Source organism: Stegostoma tigrinum, chromosome 23 (genome assembly GCF_030684315.1).
Source record: "Stegostoma tigrinum isolate sSteTig4 chromosome 23, sSteTig4.hap1, whole genome shotgun sequence".
NCBI classification, from domain to species: domain Eukaryota; kingdom Metazoa; phylum Chordata; class Chondrichthyes; order Orectolobiformes; family Stegostomatidae; genus Stegostoma; species Stegostoma tigrinum.
Window position 1 is genome coordinate 35,131,376 of NC_081376.1, and position 18,628 is coordinate 35,150,003.

Sequence of the window (18,628 nt, forward strand, 5' to 3'; positions counted from 1 at the left end):
TGTTAGTCCCGCAGACACATAGTAAAATTGTCTAACAGACAAGGAGTTTAATACCCCCAAACTAGGATTGCGGCACGCAGTCCATATGAAGTGCTGCTTCTAATGCTGGTGTTACTCTTGCATATGATTGCAAAATGTGAATTCAGGCCAATGTTCCATTTCTAGAAATTGAAAAATGCAAGTTAAGCGATGTTATAACATTTTGTCATTATCAGAAAATAGTAGGAAATCCATCCTCATAATAGGCTCTGTTGCATCACCTGCAAATATTTTATCAAAGGCTACCTATTTGGACCTACAGGAACTTATTTGACAACTGGCTTTTGAACATAGATTGTTCTGTGCGACACAGTAACTATTTTCGTTCAATGTATTTTTTCTTCCCTGCATCTGTTGGAATATTCCCAAGGACAGTGCAATTGTTCACTTATTACTAGATCATGTGTTTTTTATATTTATATTACGAGTATTACTTATTAGACACAAGTAGCAGTAGGCCCCGTTCAGGTCAGGACTCTAGCATGCCACGTTGAAGGAGACAGATGGTGACCAAGTACACCGGCTCCAAATGCAGCGCCACGTTGTCCTGAAAAGCACAAAATCAAGGCCAAGACTCAATTCTAGGCTTAGGGTACAGTTAATACCCAACAGCAGATTTTTCCTGCAGACCGCACAAATGAATCAACATGTATCATTTTTCTCAAATACTCTTGTGTTATCCATTGTGTATTTAACTTTTGTGCAGTTTATGTTTTGTTAAAAGGCTCAATATAATGGAACGTTAAAGATACTCAAGATAAATATGGTCTGATGCAAACTGTATGGTTACTTTAATCATGTCAGCTCAGCTCAGCCAGTAACACTGTTGTTGCCTCTTGAGTTGAGCCCTTGACTTTGCTCCATATACAAATAATTTAGTGCTGTGTTGCTAGTGATCTGTTGTGGGATAAAATGTGACCTGCTTCAAGAAAACTGAACTGATCCCGTTGAGCTATCCAAAGGAGAGCAGGGCATACTCTTAACACATTGACCAACAGGGCTCTTTCAAGTAACAGCATTTAGCTATTTATTCACTCTTATGAGATCTTGTGCCCCAGTTTGGTGCCGCATCTACTTATGCAGTTTCAGAAATAAATAATTGGTTGTAAAATGCTTTGGGTGATTTGCTGATGACCTATGTTGTACATTTACAGATACATTCCTTACTCAGTTTAGAGTTCATGTTGGATAAAAGTCCTCTAGATGACTTCAATTTTTTGCATTACCATAATTTGTTCTTATCCACAGGACGTCCAGTTTGTGCCTAGGGACAACTTGTTTAGATGTGATAAATTTAACTTGTGATATGGTGTACATAATTTTACATTCTAGTTGGCAGTCAGTTTTTTAAATAAAAATATTTGTTTAACTGTTAACTTTATCTCAATTATTCTAATTTTAGCAATACAATGTTATTCAGTTGAACTTGTACACTAGTTTTTTTTCTTGGAATGCATGGAAAAACAGATATTGGAAAATGATTGCAATCTGTTTTTCTAGGGGAAGCAGCTGTTGAAGTCTCCTCATCACTGCTTATACTGTCTGGTTGCAGCTTAGTTGTCCTCATCATCCTGCTTGTGAACTGTGCATCCTGCTGTAAAGAACAGGGAATAAATTTCAAGGTGAGTACATAAGATGCATCTTGGTTGCTCTGACTTAAATTTTTTTTATCAGCTGCCACATAATTTATTAACTGCAATGTTGCAGCTACCTACATTGTGTTGGCTGTGTATCACTTTAAATGGAAATTGTGCTGCATTGTCCCACGTTGACTTACAGCTGGCTATTTCAGGAGGATTACTTCACAAATGAGATTTTAACTGGCTTGATTCAGATTATTTTTCTGTCGGCTGGTTTTGGGCAATGGCAAGAAGACATTGTCTGAAATTATCTGACTAATTTCAGTTTATTACCTTTTCTGGGAATGAGCGCTTGTAACTGTTGACGTATGTTTCATCTTGTGGCTCTTACTTACATTAGAGCTTTGGATGCAGATTGCATAGTGTGAATACCTCTTAAAGGAGATGTTTTGTTTGGCTTTAGTTCTAGAAATATGTGCTGTTTGATTCCAGGGGCTTTTAAAAGAAAATGGTCACTGCAGTGTCTAAACTGCTGAAGTATTTTTGCCACACTGTGAAGAAGATGCGGCGCATTATAGCACTGTTTTCAACATGGAGGTTTTGCTTAAAGCAGTGCAAGTAATGTCCATGAGAATGCCCCAATAACTGTTTTTATGTTAGTGTGTTGCTCACTTTTTCAGGAATTTGAAGATGATAACCCTGATGAAGAAAATGATTTCATACCACCAGCAGAAGACACCCCTTCACCTCCAGCACCTGCTGAAGTTTACACACTTACAGTTCCAAGTATTGTACTTGCTACTCCAACACAGTTTCAGTCATCTAAAGCACAAGGTATGGTCTGAATTTGACAGTTTATAAATATTTTAACATTGGTTAAATATCAGTAAATGCTGCTTGACAAATATGTGGCCTCAGAATTTCAGTTCTTATTTTTAGTTATAAATCATGGTTTAGAATCAGTTGAAATTTACTGCAGTAACCTTTCTCTTGGGTTGACTTTTACGCCAGTAAATTTATCTTTGTGAATAGCTGAGTCATATAAACCAGGAAGTTCTTCTGTTCAGCCTTGTGGCCTCTACCGAACATGCTGATTTCAGCTAGGGTGATGATATCAGAATTCCATTGGCCTCTCCCACCATTCATAAGTACAGACCGTATTTTACAGAGTTCCCATTTCTTGATTGCCATTAAGAAACTCATGCTGATGATGTGTGCCTTTCTGACATTGGCAGAATTAAACTTGCTGTGATGCTCCCAGCAACTGACTAAAGTAAGTATTGCGGTGTACATGATGTCTGTTGGAGTAAGCACTAAGGTTCCTGAACATGATCAAGAGTCCTGGAAAAATCTCAGGATGATCTCCATAACATTCGTAATTTAAGAATATCGCAATCTGTGAGGATTTTTTTGAGTAAAAGTGGCTCTGTTTGTGAGTCTTTGGAATAAAAACTGTGCGCTAGAAAACTCAAGAACTGCCAGCAGAATCTGTGGAGAGTGTTTCCCTTTCCACGGATGCTGTCAGACCTGCTGAGCTCCTCCAACCCACATCCTTTATTTCAGGGAGTAGGTGCTTGTTGTTATGGCGCCAAAGCATTCGGAGTGCTTTGTCCTGGATAGTGTCAAGCTTCTTGAGTATTGTTGAAGTTGCGTACACTGGGGAGTGTTCCATCACGCTGCTGCCTTGTGCCCTGTATTTATTTGTTGTATATCCTTTATTTGAGCTAGGAAGGAAGTTACTTGCTGCAAGGTTCCTAGCCTCTGACCTGCACTTTCTGGTCAATAGTAACCCCGAGGATATTGATGGTGGGGGATTCAGTGATAGTAACACCATTGAATGCCAAAGGCTGGTAATTAAATTGTTTCTTATTGGAGATAGTCATTGCCTGACCAATGCAGAATTTTGCTTTTACATGACTCTTTGCAACACCCTTCCTAAAAAGGTGGTGGAAGCAGAGTCCTTCAGTATCTTTAAGGCAGAGAAAAGGTGTCATTGAGGTAGGAAAATGGATCTGAGGTTGCAGCTAGATCAGTTATTATCTTAATGATTACCAAAGCAGGTTCAAGCTGCCGCGAGGCCTTCTGCATGTTCATGTGTAATTGCTGCATGTGTAACTTTTTATCTCAGTAAAATGCCAGCCTCTGAAAGGAAGAGCGAAATAAATTTGATTCACATCAGTTTGTTGTGGAGAGGGGCTTATTCTTACCTAATCTTAATATGGATCATGAAAACACAATGAATTGACATTTGTTGCATGATTGCTTGTTATCAACATGTCTGAAAATTTTAACTCTCGATGTTCTAAACTCCATTGAATTTGTTTACCTATAAATTGTGTGCAGTTTTGTAAATTATACATCAGAACAATAACAGTACACTGAGTACCATTAACACAAAGTAGCAGTTTAAATACATACAATAAATATTTGCAAAATGTACTGTGTCACTAAATATATTTAAAATAGTTGGTAGACACATCAAGGTAATAGTGAAAGTAAAATTCGGATTGTAACTAAAGGTCTTCACGAGATTTGATGTCTTGTCTTTCGGCATGGTGTAAACATCCTACTGTCTGCTGTTGTCACTTCTCAACTTCTTTTGGAGTACTTAGGACATATATGCATCTTAAGTTGGAAAAATGGCTGTCTCTTACAACTAAAATATTTTTCCCTTTTAATCCCCTAACCAAGTTCCTCATTCCGCATATTTTTATAACACTTTTGCATTGATGGTGTTTATAGATATGTGAAAACTAGTAATTATTTGATCAAATATTTATGCTTCATGAAGTCTAATATTTTGCTTTTTGCATAGACTACTACAATGAAGTATTTGGCATTTTTGTATCAATGTATTTTATGCGTCCTTTACATCGTGATCCATTCACCAAAGTCCTTTCTCTTCCTTCCCCTTTCTCCCACTGATTAGAAATTGCTGTTGTGTATGTTCCATCTAAGCCTAGTGATGCTAGTTCAAATTATAAAACTTGGGATTTAGAAAATTGTTGGAAATTAAAGCTCAATGTTTTCCTGTTGGAACTTTTATAAAATATTCTTCAATCATTTGTTTTGTAAAGGAATATCCTCGGCACCTCTTGCCCGTCATCATCTTAGCTACATCCAGGAAATTGGAAATGGCTGGTTTGGTAAGGTAAGCACAGCTTTTACAAACTAAAGATGAGGATCCCAATGTGTTTTTAGTCAAAAAGTAACTAAGTGTAATTCTGAAATGTGTTTAGTAAATTTTTAGCTGTGATTCAGACATTTGCTAGTAAAGGGAAAAAAAAGTGGGATTTATTCATGTAAATTAAACTACATTTTAAGTCAGATTTTAAATGTATAAAATTGTAAAGTGTGCAACCATTGAAACTAAATTTCATACCTGATTTTGTTCTAACACCAAACATGGTTGAACAATTTAAAGTAATTATGGGAATCCCACCCTCTGAAAGGAACAGGATGTTATTGTAGTTACGTTTGAATATGATACTTACTGCATGCTGTCCTCCCACCTATAATTCCAACCCACCTTCTCAAGGACTGTTAGGAATTGACAAAAAAAAGCTGATCTTGCCGGCGATGCTCACATCCTGTGCAAGATTTAAATAAGTCTGAGTACAAGGCTCTTGTTCGACATTACTAGAGGTGCTCTCAATCAAGTTCACAGTTTCTTAGTAAACTTGTAGCCCTTATATTGATGTGGCAAAAACAGATAATGTCATTCAAGATTCATGAGTCAGTGACGTGGAAAAATGATCACCGCTGTAGCAGAGGGTGCTTCATGGAATTTAGGTGTATATTTTCTTTACCTATTTGTGGATTGTGGGCCTGGCAGGCAGGGCTATCATTTATTGACCATTCCTAATTCTGTTTAAAAAGCTGCCTTTGGGCGGCATGGTGGTTCAGTGGCTAGCAATGCAGCCTCACAGCGTCAGGGACTTGGGTTTGATTCCAGCCTTGGGTAACTGTCTGTGTGGAGTTTGCACATTCTCCCTGTGTCTGCGTGGGTTTCCTCCAGGTGCTCTGGTTTCGTCCCACAGTCCAAAGATATGCAGGCTAGGTGGATGGGCCATGTTAAATTGCCCGTAGTATTCAGGGGTGTGTGAGTTATAGGGGGATGGGTCTGGGTGGGATGCTCCAAGGGGCAGCGTGGACTTGTTCGGCCGAGGGGCGTGTTTCCACACTGTAGGGAATCTAATCTAATCTAACTGAGTGGTTTAGTAGACTATTTCAGAGGGCAGGTAAAAGCTGGTCATGTTGCTGTCGGTGTGGAGTCATGTAATTGTCTACAGAGTGGTAGATCTCCTTTGAATGTTTTCAGTGGGCCATGTTGTCATTTTAAAAAAAACTAGAGTACCATGAACACCACATTTTTGTATTCTAACTTTATTTACTTATCTGAACTTCCTCAGTTTTGGTGATAGGGTTTGAAATTGTTGTTCTGGATCATACTCCAGGTCTTTAAATTACTAGTCCAATAATGTAACGTCATAATATGTTACAGTGTCCTAATGTAATTATAATATATCGAACCTGAAGTAACCTGGTTTACTAGGTGCCCAAATGAAGTGTTCAATTTCTGAGCAATTAGCCTTTGAATGTAATTGTTATGTAAAGGAGATGAAAAGTAGGAAATAAGTGTGGAGCTGGAAGAACACAATCGGCCAGGCAGCATCAGAGGAGCAAAAAAGTTGACGTTTTGGGTCGGGACGTTTCATCATTTCTGGAGAAGTGTCCCGACCCGAAACGTCAACTTGCCTGCACAACGGATGCTGCCTAGCATCTGCAGTTGTTGCTATCTCTGAAAAGTGGGAAATGTTAACTTGGAACAGTTCCTCTTCTGCACCTACACAGGCTGCAAACCCCATCTCTTCCTACGTTACATTGACTGTCTGTATCGGCACCGCCTCTTGCTCCCCAGAGGAGCTCGAATAGTTCATCCACTTCACCAACACCTTCCACCCCAACCTTCAGTTCACCTGGGCCATGTCCAACACATCCCTCACCTTCCTGGACCTCTCAGTCTCCATCTCAGGTAACTAGCTAGAAACTGATGTCCATTTCAAGCCCACCGACTCCCACAGCGACCTAGAATACACGTCCTCCCACCCACCCTCCTGTAAAAATTCCACCCCCTATTCCCAATTTCTCTGCCTCCGCCGCATCTGATCCCAGGATGAGGCATTCCACTCCCGCACATCCCAGATGTTCACGTTCTTCAAGGACTGCAACTTTCCCCACACAGTGGTCGAGAACGCCCTTGACCACATCTCCCCCATTTCCCGCAACACGTCCCTCACGCCCCACCCCCGCCACAGCCGCCCCAAGAGGATCCCCCTCGTTCTCACGTACCACCCCACCAACCTCCGGATACAACGCATCATCCTCCGGCACTTGCGCCGTCTACAATCCGACCCCACCACCCAAGACATTTTTCCATCCCCACCCTTGTCTGCCTTGCAGAGAGACCACACTCTCCGTGACTCCCTTGTTCGCTCCACACTCCCCTCCAACCCCACCACACCCGGCATCTTCTCCTGCAACCGCAGGAAGTGCAAACTTGCCCCCACACCACCTCCCTCACCCCCATCCCAGGCCCCAAGGTGACCTTCCATATTAAGCAGATGTTCACCTGCACATCTGCCAATGTGGTAACTGTATCCATTGTACCCGGTGTGGCTTCCTCTACATTGGGGAAACCAAGCGGAGGCTTGGGCATCGCTTTGCAGAACACCTCCGCTTGGTTCGCAATAAACAACTGCACCTCCCAGTTGCGAACCATTTTAACTCCCCCTCCCATTCCTCAGACGACATGTCCATCATGGGCCTCCTGCAGTGCCACAATGATGCCACCTGAAGGTTGCAGGAACAGCAACTCATATTCCGCCTGGGAACCCTGCAGCCTAATGGTATCAATGTGGACTTCACGAGCTTCAAAATCTCCCCTTCCCCCACTGCATCCCTAAACCAGCCCAGTTCTTTCCCTCCCCCGCCACTGCATCACAAAACCAGCCCAGCCCGTCTCTGCTTCCCTAACCTGTTCTTCCTCTCACCCATCCCTTCCTCCCACCTCAAGCCGCACCTCCATTTCCTACCTACTACCTCATCCCGCCTCCTTGACCTGTCTATCTTCCCTAGACTGACCTATCCCCTCCCTTCCTCTCCACCTATTTCTTTTCTCTCCACCTTCGGTCTGCCTCCCCCTCTCTCCCTATTTATTCCAGAACCCTCTCGCTGTCCCCCTCTCTGATGAAGGGCCTTGGCCCGAAACGTCAGCTTTTGTGCTCCCGAGATGCTGCTTGGCCTGCTGTGTTCATCCAGCTTCACACTTTGGTATCTTGGATTCTCCAGCATCTGCAGTTCCCATTATCAATGTTAACTTTACCACCTCCTTTTGGATCTGAATAATGCATTGAAGAAATAACCTCTCTATTTTTTTGTTTAAAAAATTTCGGAGGAGAAGAGATTAAATCAACTTTCACCTGTGGCTTCTAGGTCTGAAAGTTGAAGCATTCAGAATTCATATAATAAAATCATTCTATTGGCAAAGAACAGATATACAGCACAGAACTGTTTGAGATTTTAATTTTAGATCACTAATTTTTGGCTAACTTTCTTTTAAGGAGGCATTTCTGAAAGCTGCTTTTTGGGGAAAATCAAATGGATTCCAGTTTAGTAAGAGACTAATTAAAGAATGAAAGTGAATGCAAGCTCAGCAGACACTATCCGCCCTGTGTTGTTGTACATAGTGCAGTCTTCAAGCCTTATCAATTCCGAATGCAGAATAGATTCAGTTATAGTACTGAGTGAAATTCTATCCTGTGTTAGGTGTATTTTTTTGGTTTTAAAGTAAGATTGCAATGCATGCCCAAATGGAATCTAGAACGCTTACATGAATAAATTTGAAGTAAAATGTTTGTGAGAATAACAAGAGCTGTGGGATTAATTGGATAGCTCTTTTAAAGAGCTGGCATCAGCACAATGGGCTGAAGGTCTTCATTCTGTCCCGTAATTGAGAACATAAAAGTTAAAACAAAGGTTTCTACTTACCATCTGCAGTATAAACTAATTCTTCTTTGGACAAAAAACATTATTTGTTTGCTTTGTAGCATTTTGTTTTATATGATTTCTATTATTTAAACCCGTGTTAATTGGCTTTATATAAATGTAGCACAATATGACTGTGCGATTTAAATTGAATGCTTAGAGTTCAGGTGTTTGAAATAATTTAAATGTTGCAGTTGGCTGACCAAGCTAGTTTGTTGTTCTGCAGACGTTTCATTATCCTGTTGAGTAATATCATCAGTGAAGCCTCCATTGAAGCACCGTTATGTTTTCCCACAAGGCCGGAAAACACAACAGCGCTTCATTGGAGGCTGCACTTACAATGTTCCCCAGCAGGTTAATGAAACATCTGCAGAACAACAACAAACCAATTTGACGAGCCAACCTACCACAACATCCACAACCCAAGCCAAAAATCTACACCAAAACCTTAGAAATGTTTTTAAATGCTCTTGCTTAGGCACTTTAGAGCCTTTGAGTCTCAGCAATGAGCTCTAGACTTGCAGATCTTTTCCCCCCAACTTTCACTTTTTGTTTGGATGATAGGTGATTCTGCTTTTCCTTTCTAGAACTATCTTTTCTGTGTTCTATTACCATTTGCTTTTGCCGTCATGAATTTTGTTATTTAATGTTGTCCACCTTGCGCCCCATCACAGAACTTCTGTTTTTCACTCCCAACCATTCCCTTTTGACCTCTTCCATCCCACTAACGGTCATATTTTACCTTAAAACCTGTTGTGTATCTAACTTATTTCAATTCAGGTGAATGGTCACTGACTAACCTATTTCTCTCTCCTCAGATGCTGTCAGACCTGCAGAGTCTTTCTCAGCAATTTGGTTTTATTTCTCAGTTTTAAGATTTGCATTGTTTTGCTTTTATTTTAACTAATATAGATTGTCATTAGGTAACTTTATTTTTTGGTTTTCAAATAAGATAACATTTTTACTTGGGAACTTTGTCCCACTTGGTCACTGCATTCCAGATTTACGCCTATTTCCTGTTGTTGTCCTTTATCGAGGGTGAAGGCTTAGTTACCCAATCATTGTGATATGGACTTGGCAAGAAATGTACAAACATCCTTTGTTACCTGCTGCAGTGACCTTGTCCTTTCCCACATTCCACATAATCGAGCATATGTGGGAAGTTAGGAACTTCCTGTTTCAGAGAATTGAAGTATATAAAGTGCTTTCCTACATATTTTTGAAGGTTCTTCTTGGGGACATCTATGAGGACTCCAGTTTAGTTAGGGTGATTATTAAAGAACTGAAAGCGAATGCAAGTTCAGCAGAACATCATCGATTCCTTAAGACTGGAGAGGCTTACAGGTTTGTTGTATTCTCCGTTTATATACTATGTCAAGTGCATGCACAATTGGGAAGATCTCCTAGGGGAATAAGAAATGGTAGTTAAGTTGGAAAATCAGCCATTATCTTGTTCAATATTAGAAGAAACATATAGGGTTGTATGCCTCTCAGTTTCTTATATTCTACTAAAATTAAAGCTTTGTAGTTTTCTGCACAACTTAAAGCAGAAACTTTTAAATTGTCTACAGAGGCTTAATTAGAAGTGGAAGGAAGGATTTTGAAGATTCTATTAAATTGTAGATAATAGTGTAAATTAAAATTATTCACTTGAATTAAACATTGTTCTTTATCAGTGAATTCCTTTCAGAATGAATGAGCTGGGAACCCTCTGTGCTGCTTTGTTTTATAACAAGAAATTTATCCCAAAGTAAAACTTTACTGGGCAAATGTGGGAATTAAGGCTGTTTAAACTTGACGTCTGCCTCCTTTAATTGATTCATGCATTAATAATGGTGAATGTGTCACTTCTGTGTACTTGCCTAATGAACCAAAACTGCTTAAGCAAATGTAGATTTTGCTAGACTTGTGTTTGAGGTTTCCATTGTACATATACAAGTCATATCCTCCTTTATGAACCTTACTTTGTACCTGCAATGCTGCAATTTCTATGCTGCAATGAACACTAATTCTTAAATTGTTTTCTTTGTCAAATGATTGTGTTTACTGCAACAAAGTGTACTATTTTGGGCTCTGTTAAACACTTAGTTTCTGCATTGCAAATGAGACTTCCTGTTAGACACAGTGGAATATTTCAAAGACTGACCAGATCTTGTTAAGGATTTAATAAATGGAATTGTGCATTCAGAATATAGCTATGAAAAAAAACCTGCTTTCTTATTATTTCCTGTAACTCCTGGAATGTACAAATTCGTAGTCCAAGCCAAGCAACTTTAAAATGAGTACCTGTGCAGTCTGATTAGCAGGCTGTGCAATTATTATTGTCATGTCTTTACTGATAACCTCTTTTGAATTTAGATGCTCTTGCTAGCCAGTAAGTATTGTCCCCTCCAATTTCTGTCATATGTCATATGGCATTTGTGCCATTACTGGTGTCAGAAAGGAATGCTTTCCAAGGACTTTTTTTTTCTTGGCTTCCAGCATTTGTTATATAAGTGTGTTCTCAAAATCTGAAGTCTGCCTAAATGCAATACTTTGGTGCAGTCTAAAACTTAAATACTAGCACAAATTGAGGGATTCCCAAGTAAAATTTTTACTGTCCTTCATATAATCTACTGAACTCCATTAAGTGTTTTTTTATGGCATTATATTTACCTTTTCTGAATTTATCAATATCTGACCATGCCTTATTAAATCATCTTTTCAATAAATTTTATCCATGAAAGTTAACAATTTGTCTTAAACTTCATGTGTTTCCAAACAATCTGTCCCTAATTTTGAAAAACATTGCTTTTAATCCTGCTGTTGTGTGGTATTGTAAGAGCCATGGTAATAGTTTGTTTGTTCGTTCTTTACTAAAGAAGTAATACAAGTCTGCATGGTAATTTCATTCTTTCACTCCGTTCACAAAATGGGTTGGCACTGATACTTCAGATTTTGAATCAATCATCTCTTTGGTTACAATAATGCTTTATTTTCACTCTTTAACTTGAAAACAGCTAACCATTCTCTGCAACCATTCTTAAACAAAGGTTAAAAGTTGGTTGTTAGAAAGCCCTGGCATATTCATTTCTAGTTAGTTCTTCCAACACCTGCATATCAAAACTCTGATTACTTGTTCTCCATTTATGTATACACCCAGTCAAGTTCTCGCTGAATCACCCCATTCAATCAATATTCATCACCTAGCCCCTAATTACATTTGGCTTCAGACATCCGTTATATACTAGATTATACTAGATGTTAATGTGCTAAATAAGAACCAAAACAACTGCGAATGCTGTAAATCAGGAACAAAAACAAAGATGCTGGAAAAGCTGAGCAGGTCTGGTGGCATCTGTGAAGGAACAAAAAGGGTTAACCAGGTCTGATCACCCTTCCTCAGAACCCATAACTGATAATGTGCTACACCTGCTTATAAACTTCATTTGATTTATTGGTGATGACACCCAGGTTCCTTGTATATCTGTTTACACTTTCTGACCTTGCAGCATTTCAGAAATGCTCTGCACACCTGTACTTCCTACAGAAATGGATAACCTCGTTTTCCCACATTTATATTCTATCTGCTGTGGTCTTGCCATTCACTAAGTCTATGCAAATCTTGGCAAAGTTGCTTTGCATGTTCCTCACAGCACACATTCCTACCAAGTTTTGTGGCATCTGCAAAATTGGATATATTGACCCTCCCATCCAATTCATTGGTGTATATTGTGAATAGCTGGGCTCCAAGTACTGATACTTGTAGTATTCCAGTAATCTCAGTTTATCAATGCAAGAATCACTATTTATTCTTATTCTCTTTTCTGTCTGTTAACCAGTCCTTAATCCATGCCTGGACTTTACTTCCTAACTTGTGCTTTAACTTTGCTTAACAGCCTCCATTTAGGGTCAATATCAGAAACCTTCACAAAATCTGAGTATACTACATTCTCCTACGCCTCTTTATCAACTTGGCTAAAATCCTCACTCCAACAGATTTGGCAGGGTCCATTTTTCATATCTTTTATAATATATTCTAATACTTTCTTGACCACTGCTTGTCGTACAGGTCTGCAGTTTCCGGTTTTCTCTCTTCCTTGCTTCTTAAGTAGCAGCGTGACATTGCTACCTTCAGTCAAGAATCATTTCAGAATCTACGGAAGTTTGGAAGATGATTGCCATGCATCCAATATCTCCTCTACCTAAACTACCCCTCTTAGCATTCTAGAATGTAGAATATCCCAAATATTTTCTGACATTGTAGATGTACAAAAATGATGCTGGCAGCTGGAATTTTGTTAACCTAGTAAACAATCAAATACTTTAATAAGATAGATGAAGTGTAAAATACCAAAATCATTTTGCACCAAACAACTTTGCTTTCAAGTTAATTATCATGTCTAATTACAGGGTTTTGCAGCACCCAAATGTGCTTCACTGCTTGGGACAATGTGTGGATGCTGTCCCTTACCTGCTGGTGTTTGAATTTTGTCAGCTGGTAAGTAAATAGCCAGCTGTTGATACCTTTTAATTTTTTAATGTTGTTATCTGCAACGTGATTTCTATTGCTTTTATTGTTTCTAATGGATTGAATGTTTTTTTTCTTCTTCAAATCTGTATTAGAAAGTAGCTTAAGCAAGCTGCATGCAGAACAGGGCACAGTACCAGTTAGGACAGGCTCTCAACCAGTTGTTTTAGGGTGGTAGCTGCATAACTCCCATTCCTGAGTGTTGATTAAACCAGTCCTTACAACAGCTGGTCAGAGGCAGTTATGAGACCTGATATTGCAAGTCACAACCAGATTTTTCTGACCTTATTCAATGTAAATATTCCCATTGGGAAAAGATATATTAAGCATTTTTCTAATCAACCAATGAAAATTGCTTTGCATTGATGATACTTTCAGCTCAGAGTGATTTTCCTAAAGATACACAGATTTCCTTAAATACTTAAATTTATTAAATACTTGTTATCAAATAAAAATTTATTAAATACTTATCAAATACTTACATTTATTAAATACTTAAATGTTATCCAAGTATGTGCATTGTGAATTATTTCTAATTAAGAATTCTTGCTACTTTTGCATGTTAATAACATAGAAAAATGGGGAAGCTAGAAAATTGGCTTTTTGATGAAGGCTCACATGAGATCATAACCTAGAAGAGTTTGTGATTTCTGAATGTACTGTTAATCTTCATTTGAAATTACGACTGTATACGTTCCTATCACTTGTAGTGTTTTCCACCAATAAATTAAAATGATTTTGAGTTATAAGTTGTGCAGAGTCAATTAATGTAGAAATGTGAAGGTAGTTGAGGGTGTTCTTGTGATTCATAGGATGAGTGTGAAAATTTTGTAAGTTTAAAGCTAAAAGTCAAAGTAAGTTCAGATGAAGAAACTGCATGCTGAATAATCATTGTGCATTTTTTTCATTTGCAACCTGTTACTTGGTGTGTGTGAACTTTACTTTCCAATTGTTATGATAGTTATAAAGAGTATTTTACTTTGGAACTTGGGGATCACCTAACATTTTTTGCATATACAGTATGTAAGAAATTGTCATCTTATACATGATATTGAAAATTTTAGTTTGGAGTTAACATTTTCTAAGGTGTAATTTGTAAATTAATGGAATTTTGTCAATTTTTAAATCATTTTTATATTTGGTTTCTTTTACTTCTAACTTGGTGACTGGCAGGTCAAAATATATTTATTTTTCAGATGCTTCTTGATTTTCTTGAGGGGTACTTTTGGTTTTAGTGCTCCTTTATTCTCACTAATTAATTTAGGTAATACAGCCACAATGGAACAATATTCTCTATTTTGTATTGATGTTTGGGATATTTGAATATCCCAAACAGAGTTAGTAGAATTTACCAATAATACCAATAACAATCAAACTTGCATTAAATTTAAAATTGCAGTGCAGAAAGAATACACAGTAACTAAGTTGGCAATGACAACAGGCACAAGTTAACCACTTTTTTTCCCAAATATCTGACACCCTGGCTTACACAAAAAGCCATCACCCCAAATGCACCTGCTACAGACTGGTAAGGTCACAGTTGATATGTTTCATCTTACCTTATATAGATCAGGCTGGAACATTTTTCAGCTTCAACAAAGTAATGAGAGAAGAGATGTAGTTTAACAGCTGCAGTTTCAGGATATTGCTGTTAGGGGAGGAGGAATGCCAGTGACACCACAGAGAGTTGGTGGCTTCATTGATTTGTGATTGAAAGTAACTAATTTCTTGGAAAAATGAATTAACTGAGAAACAACAAGAAAAGTGAAAGTTGTGGGCAATAAATGAAGTAATCTAATTTAAATACTGTAAGTAAACAAGTCGCTAGTGTAAGGGAAGTAGGGTAAAGTTAGCATAAGGGAAGTAAGTGTTGGACTAAGACATGGTAGCTGATGGGAGATCACGGATCCTACTAGGGTCCTAGATGACCATTTGTTCAGAAAGTACTCCCAGCTGCAGAAACTTGAACTCAGTTTAGGAGCGTAAATGACAACTAGAGACACAGTGGTACATCTTCAAGGCTGAGACTTATGTGGATAGCATGTGCACAGGTGGTCTAACTGCAACTCAAAAGCGTGGAGGAAGAGAAGGAACGGGTGGCCTCCAGGCAGTCCGAGCAAAACAGGTAGGTATTGCAGGAGATCCCTGGACCCACTTTCAAATACGTTTTCCATTTTGGAAATTGATGAGGACACTGGTTCTTCAGGATTATGTTTGTAGCCTAGGTAATAATGATCCTTTTCTTTAATTTTATTCCCAACATTGCCTAAACAGGATCTTTTGCGTACTCTTGCTTGTGTTGGTCCCAACATGGATCACACCAACAGGATTTTTTTTTATTCTGTTGTCTCTACTTGTCCTTGAAGGGGAAAATGAACTGCCTTCTTGAGTTGCTGCAGTCCATGTGCTGGAGGTAGATCCAAAATGCCATTAGGGAAGTGTTAAATTAATACTTTGGTCTCTTTCGTAAGAACAGTGCAAAGTTATCCAGGCCATGGTGACAGTCTGTAGAAGGGTTCAAAATTAATAGGGTAGAAATATAGGATAGACTGTCCTACTTAAGGGAGGTAGTGGCTGTTAGGGTACAGGGGTGCCCCTCTCCTCCACCTTTCAGCAGGCTCCCACCTTCCCATCTCATTTCTTCCACCCTCGCAAAATCTAATTACCTTTTGAAAGGTGTATTACTGTGTCTGCTGCACTTTTGTTGCTGTCAGCTGTTGCGAATAATGCAAATGGTTAATTTTCTGTCTTCCATTTACACTATGCTCTATGTATGTACCATTCTACCAACAATAGCTCAAGCCTGTGTGCAGTAAAAATATGTATGTTGCATACGCAATTGCAATTTGTTGTCTGTTTAGTGTCATACTTTGCCTTGGACAAATATGCTGATTTTGTTTTTTGCTTCTTCGTAATCGGTTAGTGGGGACCACATTTGCTGGGAGACAGTGGTAGATCATGGCAAGCAAACAGGATCCTTTTGATGATGAGTGGGTCCAAAGTTGGGCACTTTGATGGAAGATGGAGATCAGGTCATTGGGTTTAATTCCAGATTGAACTTGTCATACCCAGTTTTCTACTATGCTGGTAACACTGGTCTGAGATCCTGACTCATTATTGGAAAGCAGAAGCACAACCTGTTATGGAGTTGTGGGATTCTTGCCCTTTTGCTTCCAATGACCTAGATTTGGTATCCTAAATAGTAGTGTGGGATTGACTTAGTAAGTGATGGGAAAAATCACTGGTGTGTGTGGTAATAGTATGCTGAGTGAATTCATTCATTAAACTGTGTTAGTACCTTGCACGGACACACCCACACCCACGGTGGGATGGACGGTTCTTTGCTAACTCTTGTCAAAGCAAAGATTACTGGGATACTCCTTTAGGGGGAAGAGGAGGGAGAATATCTGAGTGATTGGAAATTCTGTACAAAGACTTCAAAGATGCATCAAAAACTGGCTGACCGAATGGCAGAATATCTTCTTGAATTTAATATGACTATTACCTTGCAATATAAATTTGAGAGGGATTATCCTAAAATAATTGTCACTCTGAAGTGATTAACTTGTGCAGAGGTTCTACAGAATACTTTACTATTTTGTTTATATAAGTCAATGCAGTCAATACTAATTTAACTGAAGTTGATTATCTCTTGCTGAAGTCTAATGTCATCTGTTGGCTAGACCTCTAGGTTAATAAATGCATAGGGTATTAATTGTATAGAATAACAGTAAAATATAAAGAAAAATATAAATTAAAGAATTCTCATAGCTGCCTTTAATGTACGAGGGTTGTTGATTGTCCTGGCATTTGCTATTGGACCTGTTAACATTCTGGAGTCTTAAGTACATTAATTAGGTCATTCGATCACATAATTGTTGTGGTGCAGGCAGAGGACATGTGGTTAATAAAGTAATAGCTGACTGCGTTGTGGCGTTCTAATAACTTGACATTTTGTGGATATGCCAGTTGAAACAAATAGGAGAGAATGAACCTATTTTGTATTTCACTGGTTTGAAGATACAGGAAAATAATTCAGAGTCATTTTTAATTGCCTCAATTTCCTTATGTTTCGAAAAATGTTCATATAACATCAATCTGCTGATGGATAGCTCTTCCCTTTTTAGACATGCTGCAGAAATTTGATAATTAAGTGAGTCTTTAGCTGTGCATGAAGTGATATGAAAGTCGGTACAACCTGTACATTGGGAAATCAGTGTAACTTAGGGCAGCACAATAAGGTGGATCTCAAAAGCTATAGGGAAAAGCTGTAGAGTACTTGAGGCTGGTCACACTAAAAGCATGCTATAGAGGGGCAGGTCTTTTAGGAGCAAAGTAAAACTTGAAGAATAATTTATAGTTTGTATCTTCAGCTCTACGGTGGAGACATAGAGGATTTGTTGCAGAATTATAGGAAGTTTGAAAGATGATCACTTATGTACCTATTATCTCCATAGCCATCTCTTCCAACATTCTAAAGTGAAGGTCATCAGATGCTGTGGATTTTTAAACTTTCTAATTTCTGCAATACTACTTTCTTACAGGTGCTAACTTATTTCAGATTTGACTATTTCGCAGGACCTCATTTCAAGGAGACTTTATTGTGTCTTCCTCAATGGAGACAGAGACACAGTACTTACTTGACTTCCCTACTGCTTCTTTTATTGGCAGTATAAATTTTCTTGTCTCTGCTGTTAATAGACCCACATTTTTCTCTGTTAATCTTTCCCTTTTTTTGTATACTTGTGAGCCTTTTATGAATGATTTTTGTTTCTTGCTATTTTACATCCATGTTCTATTCTCTCTTCTTTAATGTTTATTGAACCTCCTTTGCTGAATTCTAAAATTTTCCCAATCGTCAACTATTGCTTAAATTCTGTCAAACCTTTTAATGTATTTTCCAATCGACTACAGCTGACTTCCTCTTCATACCTTCATAATTGCCATTGTTTAGATTTAAGACCTCAGTTTTCAGATGTAGCTGCAACTTTTTAAAACTTTGTCATGCTAACTGCTATTTCATAAAGGTTCTTTTATAACAAGGTTATTTAATTAGTCACTTCACATTGTATAAATGGTGTATAATAGCCTATGCCCCTGTTGGTTTCTCACCGTATTGCTCCAGAAAACTGCCTCAAACATAGTCCAAGAATTCTTCCTTCACAGCATCAGTGCTCAATAAATTTAACCAGTTTGTACATAGATTAAAGTTATCCATGATTACTGCATTCTCCTTACTACATACGCTTCTACTAATTCCATGTCCTACTTTATCACTATTGTTTGATAGCCTGTGAACCACTCCTAATGATGTTTTCTACCCCTTGCTCTATCTTGCCTCTATCCATGCAAGTTCTGTATCCTATCATAACGCTTGGAGATCCTATTGCTTGTCAGCACCATCCTCCCTCCTTTTTCCATTTTGTTTATCCCTCTTAAATAATTCATATAA

General features: G+C 38.5%; 1 protein-coding gene across 2 annotated transcripts in view; it reads left to right on the plus strand.

Annotated features, from left to right (window-relative positions):
* The window catches only part of lmtk2 (lemur tyrosine kinase 2), a 102,478-nt gene that overhangs the window by 32,628 nt on the left and 51,222 nt on the right, over nt 1-18,628 (plus strand). The window contains exons 2-6 of one of the 2 annotated variants that reach the window (XM_048551671.2): nt 1,540-1,661; nt 2,300-2,453; nt 4,697-4,770; nt 9,892-10,010; nt 13,059-13,146. In XM_048551671.2, coding sequence (XP_048407628.1) covers nt 1,540-1,661; nt 2,300-2,453; nt 4,697-4,770; nt 9,892-10,010; nt 13,059-13,146 — 557 coding nt within the window. Of the gene's footprint in view, nt 1-1,539; nt 1,662-2,299; nt 2,454-4,696; nt 4,771-9,891; nt 10,011-13,058; nt 13,147-18,628 lie in introns of those variants that run through there. The other variant, XM_059654065.1, reaches the window with a different exon arrangement.